At 35.6% G+C, this 22313-nt stretch overlaps 1 protein-coding gene across 6 annotated transcripts in view; it reads right to left on the reverse strand.

Annotated features, from left to right (window-relative positions):
• Positions 1-20187, reverse strand: part of LOC141902922 (uncharacterized) — a 32671-nt gene extending 12484 nt beyond the window's left edge. For 4 of the 6 annotated variants that reach the window (XM_074790889.1, XM_074790890.1, XM_074790885.1 and 1 more), the window contains exons 1-27: positions 19899-20187; positions 19666-19780; positions 18070-18243; positions 17700-17806; positions 17469-17563; positions 17113-17334; positions 16910-17025; positions 16285-16348; positions 15924-16195; positions 15531-15596; positions 15323-15407; positions 15031-15179; positions 14838-14948; positions 11844-11918; positions 10387-10446; positions 9707-9803; positions 9600-9619; positions 9169-9291; positions 8185-8277; positions 7914-8015; positions 5339-5454; positions 2453-2671; positions 1800-2008; positions 1372-1510; positions 1213-1293; positions 459-557; positions 278-362 (exon numbers count right to left, since the gene is read on the reverse strand). In XM_074790889.1, the coding sequence (XP_074646990.1) occupies positions 278-362; positions 459-557; positions 1213-1293; positions 1372-1510; positions 1800-2008; positions 2453-2671; positions 5339-5454; positions 7914-8015; positions 8185-8277; positions 9169-9291; positions 9600-9619; positions 9707-9803; positions 10387-10446; positions 11844-11918; positions 14838-14948; positions 15031-15179; positions 15323-15407; positions 15531-15596; positions 15924-16195; positions 16285-16348; positions 16910-17025; positions 17113-17334; positions 17469-17563; positions 17700-17806; positions 18070-18243; positions 19666-19780; positions 19899-20116 (3312 nt within the window). In that variant the 5' untranslated portion in view covers positions 20117-20187. The remainder of the gene's footprint in view (positions 1-277; positions 363-458; positions 558-1212; positions 1294-1371; positions 1511-1799; positions 2009-2452; positions 2672-5338; positions 5455-7913; positions 8016-8184; positions 8278-9168; positions 9292-9599; positions 9620-9706; positions 9804-10386; positions 10447-11843; positions 11919-14837; positions 14949-15030; positions 15180-15322; positions 15408-15530; positions 15597-15923; positions 16196-16284; positions 16349-16909; positions 17026-17112; positions 17335-17468; positions 17564-17699; positions 17807-18069; positions 18244-19665; positions 19781-19898) is intronic. The other 2 variants (XM_074790888.1, XM_074790886.1) reach the window with 2 other exon arrangements.
• Positions 20188-22313: the final 2126 nt, after the last annotated feature.

A 22313-nucleotide genomic window follows, 5' to 3' on the forward strand; every position in this document is an offset into this window, starting at 1 on the left:
TGAACATGTATAACTGTTAGACGAGAAGATACACAATATCCGTGTATGAGATGACGAGAGAAATCCCACAATAACGAAGCCAAGATTGAAAAATTCTATATCAGAATGATTATATTTGAGGAGCGATGTTTCGGCTGACAACTGTTAGCCATCATCAGGAGTATGCCTGATGATGGCTAACAGTTGTTAGCCGATACGTCTAACGTCGATGTATTACTGTATGTGCAGTAACATGTACAGACACATGTACATGTACAGGTGACCTATTCACCGGTACCTGTTTTATAGTCGACTGAGCTGTACGAAGTTCCATCTGATAATTACGCATGCTCAACTCCAATTTCTGCTTTTCTTCAACTTCCCTGTAAAATGAGAGTTAGATATTGTATCAATACATGCTCAAGAATAATGCATGTCTTATTGATCTGATCACAAAAGAATGGTTCACTTCTGCTTACACCGTGTACTGTTCTTCCTTTCTTTGTAACTGTTCTTTAGTCTTCTGAAGAACAGTTTCAGCGCTCTTTCGTTTTTCAACTTCTTCATTAAGTTGGTAACTACAATGAAGTTAGAGAAAACAATACAATGATTTATCCATTTTATATAGGCAAAATGGAAGTGACAGCACGACAGATGTAGTATAACACAAAACTAACACTTGGCCCATACAACATGCAATATTGCTATTACAAATGGTTGCCATTCATAAATCATTCATGCCGAGATGATAACCACTAGACTAGAAATTGAAACAGATGTTGAGAAATGATTGAATTGGTATCAGCACTACTAGGCTATGTAATCAAACTCTCATTCTATTCCATGATAGAAATACAAACAACCGTACAGAGTGACAATTTCCATAACTGATTAATTAGTCTATGGCCATCTTTTTCAAAACTATAAATTATTTGCTCGCCGAGTTTGTTTTTCTATGCACATAAGCCGGTTGCATTCATGAACAAATTATTAGAAATGACAACTTATTAATCATTTAACTGAATAAATACAGAGTAAAATTGATCAGTATAAAATCTATATTTCATCACATTCAGTATGTACCAGCTGTATGAGATAAGCATTCTCTGAAAATCTAATCGGCCGAAGAATCATTTTCGAACTCCCTATAGTGTCGTGTTTATCAACATAAGATTGGATTGCGCAGTATGAACAGTATACCCAGGGGCCAACAATCAAAGAATGATGACTTACTCAACAGATCGTAATTTAGCTTCCAGTTCAACTCTGTGTTGTTCTAAAGTTGATCTCGTGTGCGAAAGATCATCGACTTTCCTGAAATAAAAATCACAAATAAGTGAAGTTAACAAGAAAGTTTACAAAATTCAAAATACCGCAATAATTCATATTTACCTGAGTAAATCAGTTCTCTCTCGTTCTAAACCTTTTTTCTGTTGTTCCAGTGACATTTTTAGACTTCTTTCGCGCTCGAATTGACGTTTTTGTTCGCGTATCTGGTCTTGTGTTCGAGGTGTAGCTATACCAGATGCATCTAGAAAATGTCATCAAATATCTGTTCAAATATGCCGAAACAGAAGAAATCTACATAAATTTGCTTAGTGTTGTTACCCAACATAACTTAAACCTGAAGAAAATGAGGGTCCTATCAATATCTAATTTAATCTAGCAATGGCCATAGAACTGATGACCACAACAGATGTTCTACGTAATTCTGCAATATTGGCATTCTGATGGCCTGACACCAATTTACAAGGCAAACAAAGAACCTGAACAAAACATTTAAGATACCCGGTAGTAGTAATTTCTTTTTGTAAACCTACCATGTGACATACTCATATCCGGAGTTTGCATTTGGGGAGTGGTTGTTTGCAGTTTTAGTTGTAATGAGTCTTCATTATCAGTATCAGTGTAAGAAAGTCCATCGTCACCATTCACAGCACTGCTTACATTATTCGTATGCTGCAGCAATGGTGAAGTACTGCCCAAAACGCCATGTACATAGGAGCCCAATGGGGAAGTGAGATCCCGACTAAGAAAAAAAAAGGTGGACAGCACGGATAAGAAAAAAATTAATGCCATTGAAATCAAGTAGCTTATTTTCCTTAATACCTGTTATTCACAATTTTTTCAAGTTCAGAATCCATGAAATTGCCATGATATGAACTGATATTCATCTATAGCAACCAGTAACATAGGAGAAACTAAGGACTCCAGTTGTTAGGGAGAATTATGGGATAGCATTGAGCCGCTATGGATACAGAGATGCTCTTCTCTTTCATGGGCTGGATTCTGTAGTCACGGCTTAGACTTAAACCCAGTCAAAAACAATCTTATTTCTAGAGCAAATCTAACAACTAAAGACCAGTCTTAAGGTTGAAGACCACTTTTAGATTTAAGTCTCAACTATGGATCTGGCTCTGGATCTGGCTCCAGAGAATGGGAATTTGCTGGATACAAACTTGTGGAAACTTACTTTTTCTCAAGAATATCTCTTGGCGAGTCTGGTACAACATCGCTTGTATAGGTGTCATCATCATCATCGAGACTGAAATTATAATCAAAACTTCCATCTTTCGTCAAGTGTTTCTTATATTTAGCTTCCTCCATTTCACGTTCCGCCTTCTCCCGTCGAGCTCGTAGCTGCCTGGAACGTTCATCTTGACTAACGTTGAGATGCGCATTTGCAGCTTCCCTGAAAATATCAAAATTTCGTAGAATCAATAAAGGAACCATTCAAAATCCTTTCAATCTAAAACCAGACACTGTATACCTATTAACGTTGTGTATTCTGTTTATTGTTTTTATCCATAAATTCATTGTTTTGATAACTGGCACACACTAGCTTGTATTAAAATAGAAATCCTAGCACTAACGCGCATACATATGATAACTAAAAGCATGTGTAAATTTGTGTCCAATGACTTAAACATATGCGATGTATCATGTATGAAGAATATCAAATTTCAAGGTTGTTTTAGATGAAAATTCAAACGATACTACAATTCACAAAAGAACAAAATTATTCTAAGAGATTGAGCGCGACAAGATTGAAACACAAATCGATTATATTTTGTGAATCACATTTGATGAGATGGTTTTTTAACCCTGATATCCTATACTGATTTGCCAAAAACTTTCGATAATAAACCATATAATCAGTAACCTTATAAACAAGTAAAAACCCAGAGCAGATATTGAAAAGTTTATCATCTGACAGTTTCGGGTTTACTTTTAAACCCCATCATCCGAGAAAACCATCTCATGATTTCTCTGATGAAAGGGTTTAGAAGAAGTAAACCCAAAACGGTTAGATAATAAACTTTTCAATATCTACTCTGGGTGTTTACTTGTTAACTCCAAACTGAGATTAATATCAGTCTACCAGTAACCTTATAAACTATACAGTTCAATGAGGTGAAGACTTACCCATTCTTTTCACTATCATCATGGACATATCCGGGTATTGTACGGTTTAAATAATGAAGTTTGAATTCTTCGAATGATTTCACTAATAAATCGATATAGGTCGGTTTTACCATTATAGCATGAACCAATAACTGACTGATGCAACATTTCAAGTCTAATGCGTTGTAATATTGTTGTTGTCTTATTTCATGAATGAAAATGTAAGATATCGTAGAAAACGCGAAAAATAGGACCACCTGTGCTCAGATCGTACTGTAAATCGATATATATCATAAAAGACCTAAAACCAATAAGACACAACACAGATGTTTTGGATGACACTCCTACATATATCTTCAATGCATATAACAGCCCTTGACATGATAGAAAAAATCATCACCGCCAGGATTCATAAAAATAAGCCATTTGAAACGGTGACAGTAATTCATAACTGGGACAACCATATTTTCAGTTTCAATATAATGACATATCTCTGAATAAATTACATAGGCCTATTTAGGAATTATGTGAAACCTACATTTACCTCTAAGCGGGATTTTAGTGGGTTTGGGTAAAACAGTTCGTGCACAGATTTCAATGAAGCCGAATGGTGAAAATCTGTTGGATTGATATTTAGGTAATATGATATACTATAGAGACATGGGGAAGAATAGATAGATAACACATGTATGAGCAAAACCGCGGACGCATTAACAAGTATTAATTCCAGGTCCTGAACTTTTAAATAATACATTCGTATGTCGCAGACGGTTTTATTGATATTGAGTCAAAAGTTCAGGTAAATTGAATCATGCAAACTTTTATCATAACATCAAAACGAATAATGCTGGTTGATATCGGTGAATAAAGCCTATGTTGTTTTATATATTGATCTGACTAAAATCTAACCAACCCAAAGAGTCAGAGATTTCAACCAAAACTATTCATGACGATTGATTTTCTTTTACTTTTTACATGATTATGTGGTAGCCCTATGATAAGCTCTGAATCATTTCAAATACAATAACGAATGCACTAATAGACTTTCAATCAAATAAGTTAGTCGATTCGAATATTCATTATTGTTACCTCTTTGTCCATAACTGAAACGAACTTGGACTTCGTCTTGGACTTAAACTAGGATAAATCCTTGGTGATTCCTTCATAATTAGAAATCAGTTTTGAAAGCCAGATTGGGCGATCTACCCTCGGACTCCTTGATCTACCTGACCACTGCCAATGATCTGAATGTTAGTAACCAAACTAATGAATTTTACATAAGCCACAAATTTGAATATCTCGCCAACAAATGAACATGCACAGTCCGAGTTGGTATTTCATCGCCTTATATAACCGGCAATAAATCTGAATTCCATTTATGAGTAAACTTTACGATATAACTGTTTTTTCCTCCCGATGGGAGGCACTTAAGACACTTAAGGTCTAGCACGCGTCATGCCCGAAACAGTAATAAGGACATTAATGCAAAAAGAATATACTCAAATATTCAACTAAAGATATCCTGAGATATCACTTATGATACTTTCCCCTTATGTTTGACCAGTACAAATTCAATCGGTAGCACTTTTAACGATTAAAATGAATCAACTATTTAATGGTCTGTTAATTTCATGGCGGGCGAATTTAATAGCTTTTAACTATCATAATCAATGGTGCTTTGCTTCTCCACAATTACATGTTTTGAGTTTGTCTTTCAATTGCGTTTCCATTAAAACATCTTACACACACCAGTAATTGCAATGGTGGATAATACAATTTATATTGCTCTTCAAACTGAGTTTTATTGCAGTAAAACTAAACCTGAACAGAAATGTAACTGCGATCAAACTGTCACGACAGTTCTGATCTTAAACACCCTACCAGGCTTAACTTCCCGGGAGTTACTCGATGTCCATAGACCTGTCACAATACTTTATCCATAAAATCTACTCACTTTGATGTTGGTGTGTTTGGCGTCGAACCAGAATCAAACTCGTATCCCATTTCGTTGAATGAATCACCACCAAAACTTGTGACTTGTATTGACGGCGCCTCATTTTTCTGGAAAGACTACAAAACATAGACGAAAAGTCATCACACCAAGTAAAAAGTATCATTTTGACTACAAGGTTATTCTGGTATCTAGGCCAACTAAACTAATTGAAAAATTGAAATTATCTTTTCTTCAATAAACCAGCAGATGCCTTAAAACTGTGAAAAATATCTTAATTGGCATTGGCCTATGATCGATAAATCCTATATTATTTGCAAGGCGAAATCAATAACTAATGTATGCTTTAGAAACTATAAAAAAATTAATAAACAGTTGACTGCATGCTACATATAGTCAGCATACGCAATCAAATTGAACATGAAGAGTAAAGGGACATATATATTACATACCACACATATTTTCAAGCCCGACAAACTAATCCACTTTCAGATTTTTAAGAATCCAAACTGATAACCCTTTACCCCTAGAGATGGGACTAACCAATCACTCACTTATAACTACACTGTGCTATATTCAAAACAGCACAGATGTGTTTTACAGGATTGAGTATTGATTAATTAACTATTAATATCTAGAGAATAATTAGTTTGCGTAAACTGGTGAATTATTAATTGGAGTTTTGATTAAACTTTTCCGCACGCATTTCAGTATGCTGATCGTAGGCATCCAAAAGCAGTGACATAAACCTCAGCAGATTGGTGATCAATCAAATTCTCAATTATCTTCATCAAATATCTATCATTTGAAAAGTCGCTACGTAAAGATTCCTGCTTTCAAATAGGATAATTTGTAAAACCCGAGAGACCATCCTTCTCACTACTTAACGCATGCAATTCCAAAAGAAACAATATCAATACGCAAGTAACCATCACCACAGCAAGAAAAATAAATCCCCAAAGCCCAACCATGCATCAGGGTCCAATTCCCTCAGCCAAATCAAAACGTCTTCTTCAACTCAACGTTCTGGCATTGAGTGAGTGAGGAGCTACGAAAGTTACAAAGCCATCAAAAAGTTGCAAAAAAAGATTCACATCATCAACAACTAAATATAATATCAAGTCATAGAACCTGTTTTTAATATTTCTTTGAAGAAAGAAAGCCCCATATCCTCTAGAGAGAATGGATAATATTAAAAAAAACAAAATCGACCATGATGCAAACACATTACCTTGTCCTTACTACGGAATTTTTGTAGAGCGTTAAACATTTTCCTAATTTATGGTATGAGGCCTGTATGGAAAATGAACTTTTTTTAAATTTTCAATTGCGGACAAGGTTTGGGTATGCAAAAAAAAACCTTTGAAAGAACCTTAATACACAAAATGACGCCGCAATAACAAAGATCTCTTGGACCACTTTTTGTATATTGAGCATCGCATCATGCATACACAGTGTAACCAGTCCACTAGAAAACCTAACACCAGGATTCACATCATCCGCCTAGTTATACATCAAATGCTAACTCTTTTACTTCTGTTATCCATATCTCGAGTTAACGTTTAATTAACAACCAAGCAACGCTCCCTGCCTCAGCCGCAGATAACACATCGAAATTACCTTTCGCCACTTTCTTTGAATAGACGACAATACGAGATTCATCTTTCAATTATTCGATTGAAAACCGCAGCAGTTATTCACTAAACCGATTCTATTCGTAGAGATCGTTGCGACTGAAATTCATCGTGATTGAACCGTGTTTTCTGATACTGAATTAAAACTCGTCGCAGTTTGAAACATGCGTCGTCGTCGTAAACCTCGGCGCGGATGATAATAAAAACTGATCGTTCGACTTCAATAAATTGTCGTTCAATAACATCTGCATCGGATGTGTTGTGGGCTGTACTGAGATCTAGATCAGCTGGACGCAACCTCAGAACTGAGTCCAGGCATTGACAATTTACAAATCCTTCCAGATCACAGAGAATCAATGACGTTTTGTGTTGAATTACCGCCACACTGAAGCCGAGGACTTAGCACGAATTCCAGATGTAGTGATCAGTGTTACAACAGGCTTTCTGTTTACAGGAGTCAGTCAGCTGCTCAACTATTCTTATGCAAATGAATAGTCAGTAACAGGTGATTGAGATTAGTCCAAGCATGGTTGGAATATATTACTAAAGATCTGATGTGACGTCATTTGAAAATAACATATTGATCATCGCATAACAAGGCGCCCTCCCGTGTTCTTTGACAATAATACGCATCATATCTGTCATTTAATCGTAATATGAATGACAAAAAGCTACTGAATTGAACGTTTACAAAAGGTACAGGTCCCATTCAAGTCTACGCTCTCATTTATCAGAGACAATCAAAAGGTAAATATCTTGGCTCCGGGTAAAAATCATATGCGCTACAATGAATATTCAAAATCCTTCTTGAGAAAAATGTTTTGTTAATAACAATCTCTACTGCAATAATTGAACATCATTAGCTCAGATAACTAATCAGATAATCATCTGATATCAGATAATCATCTTCGTTGACGTGAATGAAGCTTGATGCAATAACTCACCAGATCGTTATCAGGTTTATCTATTTTACTCTTGATCGGCGAATGTCCGTTCACAATCACTTCACCATTATTTCCATTCAGAATTTTTTCTTCTTTTTCTTTCTAATATTGAAAAAAAATGTGAGATAGAAATAGACATGTAAAGTGTAGGAGTTTATATTTCAAGAAATCCGAAATCCAATCATGGATCAATTAGATTCCCTGACGCGAGAGACTAGCAGATTACGGGAACGATTTTTAAATGTGAATGATCTAAACTCATTGTTTTTACCTCTAATTCTTCAGCCGCTTCTTTTTTCAGCGCTTCACGTTTAGCAGCCTGTTCCAATTCCCACTGGTGTTGACGTTCGTCAAGCTCCTTTTTCTGGAAAAATAAAGGTGCTCGGTACAAGAATTTCAATCATCTATCAGCCCAATCTATAATCAGTTTAACTATACGCATATTATAATATACAGTATTAGTGACACAGAAGGTAATGTAGATCGGGAATCAATAGACAGAACCATACAAAACAACTGCCTACCACTTCAATTTTATGAAATAATATATAATATTGATGAAGATAGATGAGAATATACAGTCCAAATATGAGATTAATCAAAAATACATATGTATTTTTGGATTAATGAAGTTATCAAATGTAATATGAATTAACTGATTTGATTAGAATATAGTCCAAAATGATATCTGAAAGAGAATAAATCATTAACCTATAATCTAATTCCAGCTTCCGGAAAAACATGCAGAACCATTTCATAACATATGTACGAAGTTGCAAGTGTTCAATTGCTGGATAAATGGTCAGTAATACCAATACATCTGACAGTCACCCGTGCAACAGCTGCTTGTGAAATAACCAACCAGCATTAATTTTGTACGACATTTTTCCAATTTTCAATTAGCCAACCCTGATTAAACAACTCTAGCCACAGCGGTTTTCAGCACCTGGAATGCCTGCACATTGTGAATGAATCCATAATGTGTGAAACATTATTTGAATATCATTTTTGCACTAAAATGGCAATTTCAACGCAATTTTGATTTACATTAATATGCAAAATTCAGACATACGTATCATTAGTACCAAGTAAGGATCTATCAAAAAGTTTTCTATGTGGTTGCTACATACAAGTCCTTTATGCATGGGATCCAAAAAATTTTGCCTAGGAGAATAATACGGAAGTGTTATAAGTCGTCTTAATAAATACTTCATTACAACTATTTGTGATTTTGGATTGTCTAAGTATTACTCACCCTTTTACGTTCTAATTCCCATTCGCTGACTTGTTCTGATTCAGTTTCTGTATCATCAGCAGGCCCAGCAGTCGTAACTACAGTTGGGTGATCTGTTTTTGATGGAGTAGTCGCGACGCCATCCTTAACACATAAACACATCCAACGAATAAATTTCAGTTTAACGAGATAAGAACTGATCATTATGATTTACTCTTAAAATTCCATCGCAGTAGATGTATTCAAACATTGTCAATATGCTATTCAAATAGGAATAGAATATTGCTTAATTTTTACCAGATGATGCCACGATAACATATTGAATAATTTGCCCTATTACAAACAGGACGCTAAGTCTAAATTTACAACACATGCCACTTTTAAGTTGCAAAGATTAATTGACCAGAATTGATCAGTTTTCGCAAAGTACATTCCTATTATAATAATCTTACCTCTTCATCCCATGGTGAATCTGCAAAGAAGAAAAAATCTTTTTTGAAAACCTGGCATTAGAAGGAAAGGTTTGCAAAAGGTTACCGGTATATTTTGGTGCATTTACCTTCATCATTTATAGTATCCTTTTTATGAAGAAGGGGATGAGCTTTCTGAGTGGTTTGAATATCTTCTGTTACGGAATCCCAATCACTGACAATTGACTGAAACAATTAGAAAACAAATCGGTAAAATATCTGACCTATCATACAAATTGAAGTTTCTTTCAAAGTGAAAAGCGATCTTTTAAAAAATATTTCAGTTCAAGGACGCAATGAACAACAATCTTAGAACATAGAACATAGAAACAAGATAAACAAAATGAAGCTAAAGCATTACAAATTCCACCATTTAGCAGCCATCCACTTTAAAAAGGAAACAACTAAGTCATTTGTTGAAAAGCTATGTCATAACCTAACCAGACTATTCTTTCACATTAAAGTACCGGCAGCTAATAAAATGAACCAAATGAAAAGTTAGTCAAGCACTTTTATAGGTTTCTCTTAGTTTCATCCGGAACTAAATTTTGAAGAGCTTTATATTCTTAAAAAAAGAGGGAACCAGAGGAAAAATTAAATATGAGGCTATTGATTGGAATATATATAATATGACAGCATAATGACGATATATATTGTATATTAGTAGCCATCTTGTTTGTTTTAGAAACTTGGATTCCAAAGTTTGAAGATAGATATGTTTCTAAAATAAAACAGATAGAGGCCATTGTTTATTCAATACGTAGGTCACCTCTGCATGTATATCATTAATTGGTTCACTAAAGCTGTCCTCAAAATCATCGGAATAATCCTAAAGAAAGAATCATAATCTGTTAATGGATAAATGTATTTCTCATTGCAGTTTAAGAGCTAAGCGATTTTAATGGATTTTAACACTAATACCAAGTATGTCTGTAACATAAAAATCTCAGGTCAGTCTAAAAGGGCAATGAGGTCAAAAATTATTGAATCATTTTGATAGTTATACAATCAATAAGCAACAATTCATCAAAAAGCAGGCCAAAAAGTGCACTTTCAGGCTGGTGACTGAGGCAACATCTGGGTACTATTGAAAATTGTAACCAATCCGGTGATTTTATGTACAGATAAATTACACTTGAACTTCACAAATGTTATTAGCATTCAATAATTCTGTCCTAGAGGAAACCCGAATAACTCAGCTGCTGTATTTGATTGTGGTTCAATGCCTGTAGTATTTGAATCTGACAGCATTTTTCCAAGTACTGGGTCAAGGTCTTCATTTCTTTGCATGATCATACAAATGATCAACTATCATAGCGATGCAAGATGATGTTAGACATATCTTACACAGATTATCCAAAATGATGATTAACATAAATTAAGTTTTTAGAAGGCATGATTTCAGACTGATTTTTATCAATTATCTAATTAGGATTTTATGAAAAAGTGAATGTATAAACCAGAGAACATCTAGTTGGGGTGACAGAGGAAAAGTGAATCTCGGATAAGTGAATGGTATCAGATAAAGAGAAACACATTCGATTGAAACAGAAAATCAGAAAATATAAAGTACGAATGTGATGACATCGAATGTGAAGATGGACAAATGTGATGATGATATTGACACACATACACATGGTGTATCGTGGTACCTTTCTCGTTGTGGAACAGTAACTTTCCTCAGGTATAGGAGAAAGTGGACAAGAGTCATCATCACTCCCTCCAAGTACTACGTACTATAAATATATACATACTTCAAATTGGGTCATCTGCTAGAAGCCAGGGAAAGAATTGCTCTTTATATCTTTATTTTTGTACGCTAGCTGAATTTCTAAATGAATTATCGGTAAATTGAATGAATCAATTTCATTGCGAGTGTTTTGAAATCTTACTAACAATAACTTACTTATGTACAACATTTAAGGTAATATATCAACGTGCAGTTTGATGCAAATAAAAACATGGAGATTAGAGAATGCCTAACCTCTTTGGCAGGAGTTATTATTTGTGGTGGAGGCTCTGTACTGTTCCCATCATTATCCTTTTCCTAAATCAAGATTTTGGTATTCTTTAACAAGAGTAAGATTGATCAAGTGTCATGAAAAATACTCTCAAACCAGGCAATATTTCATAAAGTTTGTTCTCAAAAATACACCAAACAAAATACTGGTGCACCTTAAAAACTGCCTATCACCCGACACACACATTCTTGCATGTTGTACTCACCTCTCGCTTATCTTGAGGAATTTTTGGTTCATTCGACACTCTTCTTGGGGTTGAATCCCAATCACTACCGGATGACTGTAAGTAAAACATTTAGAAACGGTATAAACTGTAATCAAATTTCATTTTCAAATTCTTCTTTTTATAGATCATTTTATATCATGAAATGTTACTATCAAATATCAGTGTAAAGTGAACAACCAAAAAAAAAACAACAGAAAGAAAAAACCATTTCAGATCAGAAATATGGATTGAAAGTGTAATTCATTTATATTAAGACAATCACACAAAAATGTCATAAGTGTTTACACACTACTGTTAGTCATCCTCAATGCAATGTGCAGCCAGCATAGGTGATACCATTTACCATTGTTAGAAATATATTTTCAGTGCCACTCATTTATACCTTCAGAGTGGAATGATGTGCCATTTTCTGGACAGATTCCTCATCTTCATCCACAGAATCCCAATCATCGGTCTTTTCACCATTTGTCTGGATATTTTCATGAGATATATTCGTTTCATAGGCTACTTTCTCAGCTTTTGACGTAGCTAAAGACTGTTGCATTGCGGCACGCATTTTTGACAATGCTGCCTGTTTCTGGACATCCTGATTCATGCTCTCCTCAGCAGTAAAACCGTTTACATATATTTGGGTAGGTTTTGAAGATATAGCGGACATGTTATCAATGCCAGACTTGGAAGCAGCAGCTCTCAACGTCATTGCCTTTTTCATTGCCTCCTGCCTTTGCTTCATTATCTGTGTAGTACTTTCATCATCAGCATTATCATCGTCATCTTCACTGTCATACTCATACTCTTTCTCGTCTAAGGTTAAAGATTTCTTCAGTGTCACTTGTTTCAGCAGCAACTTCTTGCAGTAGTTACATTTACAAGTGCAATTGAACACGGCTCCACGATCGATTGCAACTTTCATCACTTTCTCAACCAATTCCATCCTCATCATTTCTTCTTTATCATCTTCATCATCATTTTCTCCATTATCAACACCGAGGAACATGAGTTTTTTAGCAGTATTTCCCGTCGATTTGTTCAATTCATGCAAAAACGTATCACAATCTCCACAATTGCAATTACAAATGTAGTCGGTTTTCTCGAGCTTAAACTCATTAGCATCATTTTCTGTATGGATGTCTACACTGTCCTGTTAGGAGAAGTAATAATATATGTGTTTTAAGATAAGGTATACATGTACATGCATTCAACATTAACGTGCAAACAGAATAAAAGAATAAAACACAACAAACAAAATGGTAGTGAACAAAATATCTTTATTTACAAAGTGGTCACAAACAAGTAAAATAATCTGGACAACATTGAAGTGATGAAAACAAACATGCATCTACACAGTTTTCTATCATTTGACCAACCTCAACTGTAGCCCTTTCCAATTTGCCATTTTCTTCTGAATTGCTAACATTATCACCATGATAGGATGAAGTTTCAGCTTTCTCGACTGTACACTGTTGTTCCGTAAAACTAATGCATTCAAGATCATCAAATTCGTCTTCCATGATATCAGACTGTTGGCAAGCATTGTGTTCACTACCGGTAATCCATATCTTTAGATCCTCTTGGTTCTCATTCTCATGCATATATTTACCGAGACTAACAGAAGATGAACTGGACAAAATTGATTCTTTGAAGTCTTCAGCAGGTTCATTCATGCATATTATCTGATTTGAAGGTTGATGTTCAGAACTATCCTCTATTGGGAATGCACTATGGAGCGTCAAAAGCTGCAGATCTTCCATTTCCTCGGAAATGTTGTAATCTGGAGGAAGCAACTGTCTCAGTAGTTCAGCTGGTGTAGCAGGGGACTGTTTCTGTGAGTCAGTATCGACTGGTGGAACGAACCGTCTTGTTAAATCAGTATCACCTGGCTCAACTGGTGAACTGAGTTGAAATGATGAGTCAATATTGCTTTGCTCAAATATTACCGGTACTGGTTCAGACGTTGAAGGGGTTCTTCTTGGTGAATCAGTAATGACTGGCTCAGCCGATACAGGGGTCAGCCTAGGTGAATCAGTAGTAATGATGGGCTCAGCCGATACAGGGGATACAGGGGTCAGCCTAAGTGAATCAGTAATGACTGGCTCGGCTGATACAGGGGTCAGCCTAGGTGAATCAGTAATGACGGGCTCAACCGATACAGGGGTCAGCCTAAGTGACTCAGTAATGACTGGCTCAGCCAATACAGGGGTCAGCCTAGGTGAATTGGTAATGAATGGTTCAGCCAATATAGGGGTCTGGCTGGGTGACTCAGAAATGACTGGCTCAGCCGATACAGGGGTCAGCCTAGGTGAATCGGTAATGACTGGCTCGGCTGATACAGGGGTCAGCCTAGGTAAATCGGTAATGACTGGCCCAACTCTTCCTGGTTCAGTTGGCAAAGGGGATTGGATCAGTGAGTCAGTGTTTTCTGGCTCAGCTGTTTGTGGGACATCTAATACAGCCAACTGACTGTCCACGGTGTGAGAAGTTTGGTCTGCATTGCACACCGAATCCCAGGGTGCAATAGTTTTAGAAATATCTGACTTCACTTCCAGGCTATCAGTATTTTCTTTCTTCATAGGATGGTTCTGTTCTGATTGCGAGTCAAAGCTATTTTTTCCTTCATCGACCATATTCTCTCTAGCTCGTACAAAACTATCAGATGAGGAGTGATCCCATCCAGTTTGAGCCTTCAATAAATTATATATGCATATCCTCATTTTCACATCTGGGACTTAACTACATAATCATCAAAACGAATAATGCATACTATAATATCATAAGCGCTAACATGGTCACGGTAAAAAGCAGATTGTCTCAACATGACATGAAATTGAAGCAACACTGATCAGCTTGAGTCATTAAATTTAAAACAGCCTGAGCAAAAACGGTTTATATCAAAAGCAGCTATATCAGAATACTCTAAATGGTATATAATGCACTGTATATATCAAGCTAATGATGTCAGATTACCGTACTCACTTTAGTGGGCTCTTCAACTAATGCCTCACCAATCTTTGGCTTCACAGACACATGACCTCTTGGAGTTCTAGGAGTTGTGTCATCATTGGTACTGTCCCAATCATCATCAATCTACATAAATCAAACAGCTAATTACGTTTACCAGGAATTAAAATCAATCTTCTTTTTCCATGAAAGGCTTATCAAAATTTACCATTTTTGGTCCACGGGGAGTATAAGGAAGCGATTCACCATCAGCCTGAGTAGTATCCCAGTCACTACCACCTTTGCGAGGAGACACCTCACTTGTTTCGGGGTCACTTACATCTTCTACATCACTCAATCCTAACTCTTCCAAAACAGCTACAACAAATAAAAGAAAATTAAATAAAAGATATTTAAGTTATAGGATAAAGACATTCATTCGGAATGAATTACAGTACAAGCCCAAACAGCCAAGGTTTCCTGTTAAAGTAGACATTTCATTCTAGCAAGCATTTCAATACCTTTTCTTTTAGCTTTTTCCTCTTCTGATACCTGTTTTTCTTTGGCAGCCGCAGAGGTTGAGTCACTGTTCAGTATTTTAGAATCCTAGAAAGTTGAATTTTACTCTTAGGAAATGACCAAACTGTGGACTACCGGTAACTATAAGACGTTCAAACAGCAGTATTAGCAGAGAAAAATAAGTTAAGCATTTCAAAATTGAAGACTTACACTAGGTTGTTTTGATTTAATGTTTAGAGAAAGATCTAAAATAGGCAAATCTGTTTCATCTTCACTCTACAGGAAACAAGATGAGTTAAAAATGTATGTGCAGTGCATTGAGTTGTTATGCGAAAAAGTAGCGAATTGGATAACAGTTCAAAGACAGATGCTAACTAAGGAGTAAGCATTTTCTGGAACTCAGCAATTACTGGTATTTGTTAAATCATGGCAAAAGATCAGATAGAGCTGCCTCCATTCTCGATGAATTAAGTTGTTTTATGTGTTAATTTCAATGGAAATTCACAATTAGCTTTCTGCATATTACTATTATACTGTGTTCGATATCATTGATGGTGATTTTCTAATTTGTGCTCAATTCATTAATCAATATTATTGCCTTACCTCTACATCAGTATCATCTTGCAACAAATTACTCATGTTTCCATAACGAACCAAGGACGGTTTTTTTGTATCAGGAAGAATATCTGGAGAATTATTACCCCATGACGAGTTTGATAGGACGGAACTCTGAGATGGACGTTTCGTCAACTGAGGGATATTTGATCGAGCAGCAGTTGGACTTGTTTCTACATTTTCCGAGAAGCCGACTTTCTTCGGAGTATTATCAGTGCTGTCCTTACGGCGAGGAATCTTTGAAGCCTTCATTTCTGATTCTGCAATCATACAATATCAACACATAATGATAACAATCAACTAGTATTACAGGCGTTACGAATACATTGATATTTCGGATATTACTGACCTTGTTGTGATTCTTCGTCTGAGCCTTTTACAAACTTAGCAAGACTTAATTTAGGGGCAGTTTTCTATAATGAGACAAATATCTTACATTAATGGAACCTAATGCTTTTTACATAAAAAAAACATTTACTTGCAACAAGTGATAGGTGATTCTATCTCTTAAAATCCATGGTGTTGTTTTTTACCGGCATATAATGTTAAGAATGTGGTGAGTGGAACAAATTGCTTATCAGTCATGTGAAACACTCAACAGACTAAAGCAAAATACAATGAAATGGAAACTAACAACAACAATTGCAATTTCAATTCAGAAAATAATTGAGCTTTCAGAGGATTCTTACAACTGGTTGAGATGTTTCATTTTTTCTGAATGGAAAGAGGCAACAAAAAACAATAACTATTAAAAGACTCAAAATCACTCACATTTCCATCACTAATTGTAGGACTTTTTTCCTTCCTTTTTCGTTGCTTTAGTAAAAGCAATTAGAATATTTTGAAGGCAAAGGCACAAACAAATAAATACATAGACATCCAGGATGTACATATCAATGATCCTTAGAACTGAATCATCTACACATGTATTTGTTTCTAAAGTTAACATCTTTTAAAAATGGACTTTTGATTACCTTTGAACTTAAGCCAAAACCTAGAGATTCTTCCTCAGAGTCGGCCCAAGAATCGAGACGATCAGATCTTGGTCCAGAAATACCACTTATTGTATTTTCAGCTTCTGATAAATCACCTGAAAAAATGAAGTACGCTTCGATATTGTCACATGCATCTTTAAACGAATGGAAAATATCTTCATCCAGCTAGTTGACATACATACCGGTATCCACAGCTGGTGCTCCGAATCCACCTGTGATTACACCTCCAACTGCTCCAGCAACTTCACCATCAATATCAGGATTATCACTACGAGGTGTTTGAGCTGGTGTACTACCACGAGGTGTAGACTTTGCACTGTTATTAGGTGGTTGTAGAGTTTCAGTAATAAGTTGTGAACAGGCGTGATGTCCAGCTATCACAGCACAATCATCAGCAGTCCAATCTACAAAAATAATAAAAATCATAACCATAGCGTAAGGATTTTTGCTTCTGGATAGAACAAATATATGCCTTGTCTAATCAATACTCGTTCAAGTGAATTGCTATTTGAGTCTCCTCCTAAAATGTTGAACATACTTTTTGAGTCTTTCAATAAAACATCGGCGTCATATTGCAAATACAACTTTACAAGTCCAATAGAACCATCAGCACATGCTTGCATCAAAGGAGTCCTACAATTAAACCAAATTCAAAAAGAATTGTAGAAATGTAAATACAGTATACTCTGCTAAAGTCACTTGCTCAAAACTACACTTCAGCTAATGCATGAAAAACTATAAGAACTGAAAGCTTTAACTATCTATTTACCTCTTATTTTCATCTGTTATGTCGATATCAGCATCTTTTTCCAGTAATAATTTACAGATCTCTGCATGTTTTTCTAATGTAGCCAAATGAAGTGGAGCAATGTATTCCTATTTAGGAAAATTAATCATATCATTGAGTTCATTAAACACAAATACAAATGAAATAATTCTGTACTGATTTCTATTCAGTCATTATCTAAGTAATATGAATGCATCTCTACATGTACATGCATATATGCATGATTAATATACAAACTGACAAAAACAGCACAGTAGGTGTCATAAACCTAATATACGATTAATTATCAAATCACCATTGATTTGTTCATTCAGCTGCATAAGTGACATCTCATATTACAGGTATAGCTTACCTTATTCCGTATGTCTGGGTTAGCGTTATAATCAAGCAATAAACTGCATACTTCGTATTGTCCCTGACGGACAGCTTCGTGAAGACAAGTATTACCCTTACTATCAACCGTGCTGACTTCAGCATGTGCTTCTAATAATGTCTTAGCGCATGTGACTTGACTGCATTCAATTGCCTGAAAATACGTATGGTACTATTTAAGATTCTTAGGCAAAAAAGATTCTTTAACTTTTCATTAACATATCAATTTTTATGAAAAGGAACAAATTATTCTTGAACTTACTTCACAATAGTACAAACTAACTGGCACATAATCAACATAATCATAATCTACTAAATTTACCAAATTCAAATAGATTCTACTAAAACAAATTCAAACCAATAGATCCAATATGTCGGCAAATTTACCGGCTAAAATTAAAATACACATACGACCCACCTAATTGTCTGAACTAACGGTACTGAATGTCAAAAGTTTTATACGGATCTAATCCACAATGAGACAATCTAATCCAGTCATCGAATTGGAACTAATCTTCAAAGTATAACCTAATGAATACTTTATGGAATAGTCAAGATTACTTGAATCAACCCTTTCTAATACAGGGTGTGTTGACGTCTGGTAAATTCATAATGATAATTCATTCCAATATTTAAGTCATCAGGTCATCTCATCTACAGCATACTTTTGGGCATATTATAACGTAAAGATCTAATTCAAGGCACCTGACCCTATCAGCTCTTAAAACTTCTTATACTGGCAGGCCTGGGCCTTCCCCAAAAAATATTCATTGGGAAAACTACTTAATATATTGGACGAAATTGCCTTATTGACCAAGCTATTGTTTATTTCTAAGCAGAAAACAAGTATCATTACTAATAGGCCTATAGGCTATAAAAATTTTGCTTCAATTTGCTGATAAATGTTCTCATACACCAACACCAAACGGAAATAATATCCATTAGACTTTTACATCAGTACCAGGTATAATTAATTAATGAAGCAACGCAGTACTTCCTGAGAGATGACATACAAGAAACATTAATTAGCGCTAAATGGGGAGTCTGGTCTGAGTAACAGGCACCGCAGTATGAGCAATACCAAATTCGGTTTAAAATCTCAGTAACATCAAATGATTCACATTAAATCAAGAAGACAGGTAGTACCGGAACTTGTAGGTTTACTGATTTTATCAGAAATCACGGGCTTCCGCCACTTGTGCATAGTAGCTTCATAAGGTAAATGATAAAAGTCAATGGCAAAAGCATTTATAGCGAGCAACGCTAACAATTCATAGCGAGATTGGAATATTTCCATCGTCGAAGTAACGATCAGAAATACGTAAAATTAATTAGATGTCGATAGTTTCAGTCAATGAATTATTAATGTCTTAGTCAAGTGAAACACATCATGCAATCCTCTACGGAACCAGTGAGCAAAAATGAGGAAACAAATCTTGGAAAATGACTACACCGCCACTTCAAAGATAACATATGAATAATGACATAGTTGTATAAGTAACATAAGCAGGAAACTTCAGTACAGTTACGCCTATGATAAGAAATTAAAAGGAATTTTAGAATCTACCTAACCTACCTTCATTAGTGGGGTTTGTCCATTATTGTCAGTGTGGTTTAATTTGGCTTTCCATGCAATCAGTTCGTCAACAATATCTGCATGACCCTTCACACATGCGAGGTGTAATGGTGTCCTTAAAATAATGATAAGGATTCATTCATCAACAATGTCAAATCATTCAGAACCTCCCCAAAATTGAAAAATAATTCATAATTTCATAGCATCATATTAAAACAAAAATTAAAACATACCTATTTTCTTTATCAATAGGGCTTGGGTCCTTTTTGGCCAGTTGCTTAACTTTACTAAGATCCCCTGACCAGGCCGCCTTATGAAGTTTGCTAATTTCCTTTTCATTGACATCATAACCACCAATTCCAGATATACTCTGCGTTGAGCCTAATTTTCCTGTGGCACCTGCACCACTTTCTTTCTTATTTTTACCAAACTTAAAAAACTTCTTCATCATTGGGGCTATTAAGAAGAAAGTTCGATAGCTAAAACCCAAAAATGTCAAATCCTGTCCACCATGTCTAAACAAGTTTAGTTCGTTATTCGCACGACTGAGGCAGCACTTTACAGTCCTTTTGGCTTACACGGCGTAGCAAAACAGCAACAACCAAGGCAAAAATAGTGAATATTTTTAGGCTGTCAAAGGGAATGGTTTTGAGGCGTTTTGCATGAGAAACAAGACAAGATAGTTTATTTTCTGCAATTTTCTGAAATCGCTCACCGACCTTGAAAAGTGTAGCGGGAGCGTTGAATCCACCAATACCGGAATGCGCCGCTACTCCTTGCGGGTTCGAGACCCGCATTGCTGCAAAAGATAGAATATGTCTGTAAATCAAACTTTCAAGTGATGTCAATCTAAATTTAAGGGAAACTATATTGAATTGGTTTTTACCGGTATCATACGTAGTTCATCACATTCTTCCACTCGGGAGACCGATCAGTGTGAAATCTTGACCGTCAAGTGCTGTCCCTATCAAAGGCGGTTAGCATGTGAACTACCCCGACTGCACAATATTCCTGCTGCGGCGTGCGAGTAATAGGTTAGTTCACATATTTACCGTCAATCATATGTGTAGGGGCAGCACTTAACGGTTAAATCCGCTAGGTACCTTTAATCCGACTTTAAAAACTGGCTAAATTTATCAAAATCTGTCTTGATGTATATCCCCAATAGCAGGCTATGTATATTGTAAATAACGTTATTTGTTTTAAAATGCTTTTATTTTCTGTTTTTGTAACTAATTATTGTATATTCTCTTTTTATTCCATATACCGTAAAAATGGTTGGCAAATGGTTGTTGTTGGAGTGTAATAAATATTCGTATTCAATTCATACCGGGCGCACACCTTAACGATGATACGATAAAACCATGCTATCGATCACAATCAATCGCAGAGGTGTGCGGCCGGCTTTAAAGCTTCACCAGAGATCGAATGTTCTAAATGGCATGCGAGCAGATTTGTTGCCCATTTATCGAGCAATATTCACCAAACAATATCATTTTCAATCGACGCTAAAGATTTGTTAATGTAATGTAAAACGACGCCAAAGGAGGAATTGATACAAGCACGACGAATATCCCGAGTTCGAATCTAGAGTTGATAATAAGGGTGCAGTCATCTCACCAGAAGAATGTAAAGTATTCATTTGAATTTCATAGGAAATTTTGGATTTTTCAATTTTATTCTAACACTTTATTTACGAGATAAACACATACACAATCTTGCTTTCAGATTTAGATTCGACGACGAGCGACTCCGAAATTCATTTCTAGAATATTTGATCGCGAAAAATGTTTAGAATGGAATCATTGAAAATTCTTAATGAATTAGAAATTGAATGAACCCCGAAGGTAATTTTTAAGTTATCCCTGTAGATAAAACCTCTCACCAATGGAGTCGTTTCTTTTATTTAGTACTTTGTAAATAGTGTGGCTAGTTTGTAGAAATGCGCATGAAAATTAATTCAAATAAACCGAATAAGATGACGCCTGAAGCCGGCGTTGCTGTTTTGTATGGTTTCGTCTCTGATGTTTCAATAAGTGAACCGACTCATGAACACTTTCCAAAAAATTCACATAATATCATCCTTTTTCTAGAATTATTGACCTATACTTGCCCCTGGACACTGAAAGAGGTATGTACTCTCATTGTTCAACCGTGGGTTTAAGTCATGTGAAGTCACCTGGCGGTCAGTTGCCGGATACAGGAGTTCTGTAATTGAGATCTATCCCTATTAATAACGGATATGTGGTCATTACCGTATTTTGTCGCAGTAAACCGTTCACAAAGATGGTGCGTGGATCGGAGAATTTATTTATTGCGCATCAACGCATTGATTCAATAATCGCAATAATCTACATTCGATTAGATTACCAGGGACACTTCAATCACTGCCCACTCTTTAAATACATGTATAATATCTATTACGAGTTAAAATAATAACCACTGCCAACAGTTCAGAAATAAAACACTTTTTCATCTTTTATGGATAATCTAACATATATATCCGTCTATATCCATTCGGTAGAAAACAGTTTTTTTAGCACTCGTCGTTCCGCTAATGGATGAAATTCAAATGAAATGTAAACATCGGTAAACAATTGAACTAGATTATTATTTAGGAATTAGATGATTCGACGTTTTTTCGAATG

This window comes from Tubulanus polymorphus, chromosome 3 (assembly GCF_964204645.1).
Source record: "Tubulanus polymorphus chromosome 3, tnTubPoly1.2, whole genome shotgun sequence".
Lineage (NCBI taxonomy): Eukaryota > Metazoa > Nemertea > Palaeonemertea > Tubulaniformes > Tubulanidae > Tubulanus > Tubulanus polymorphus.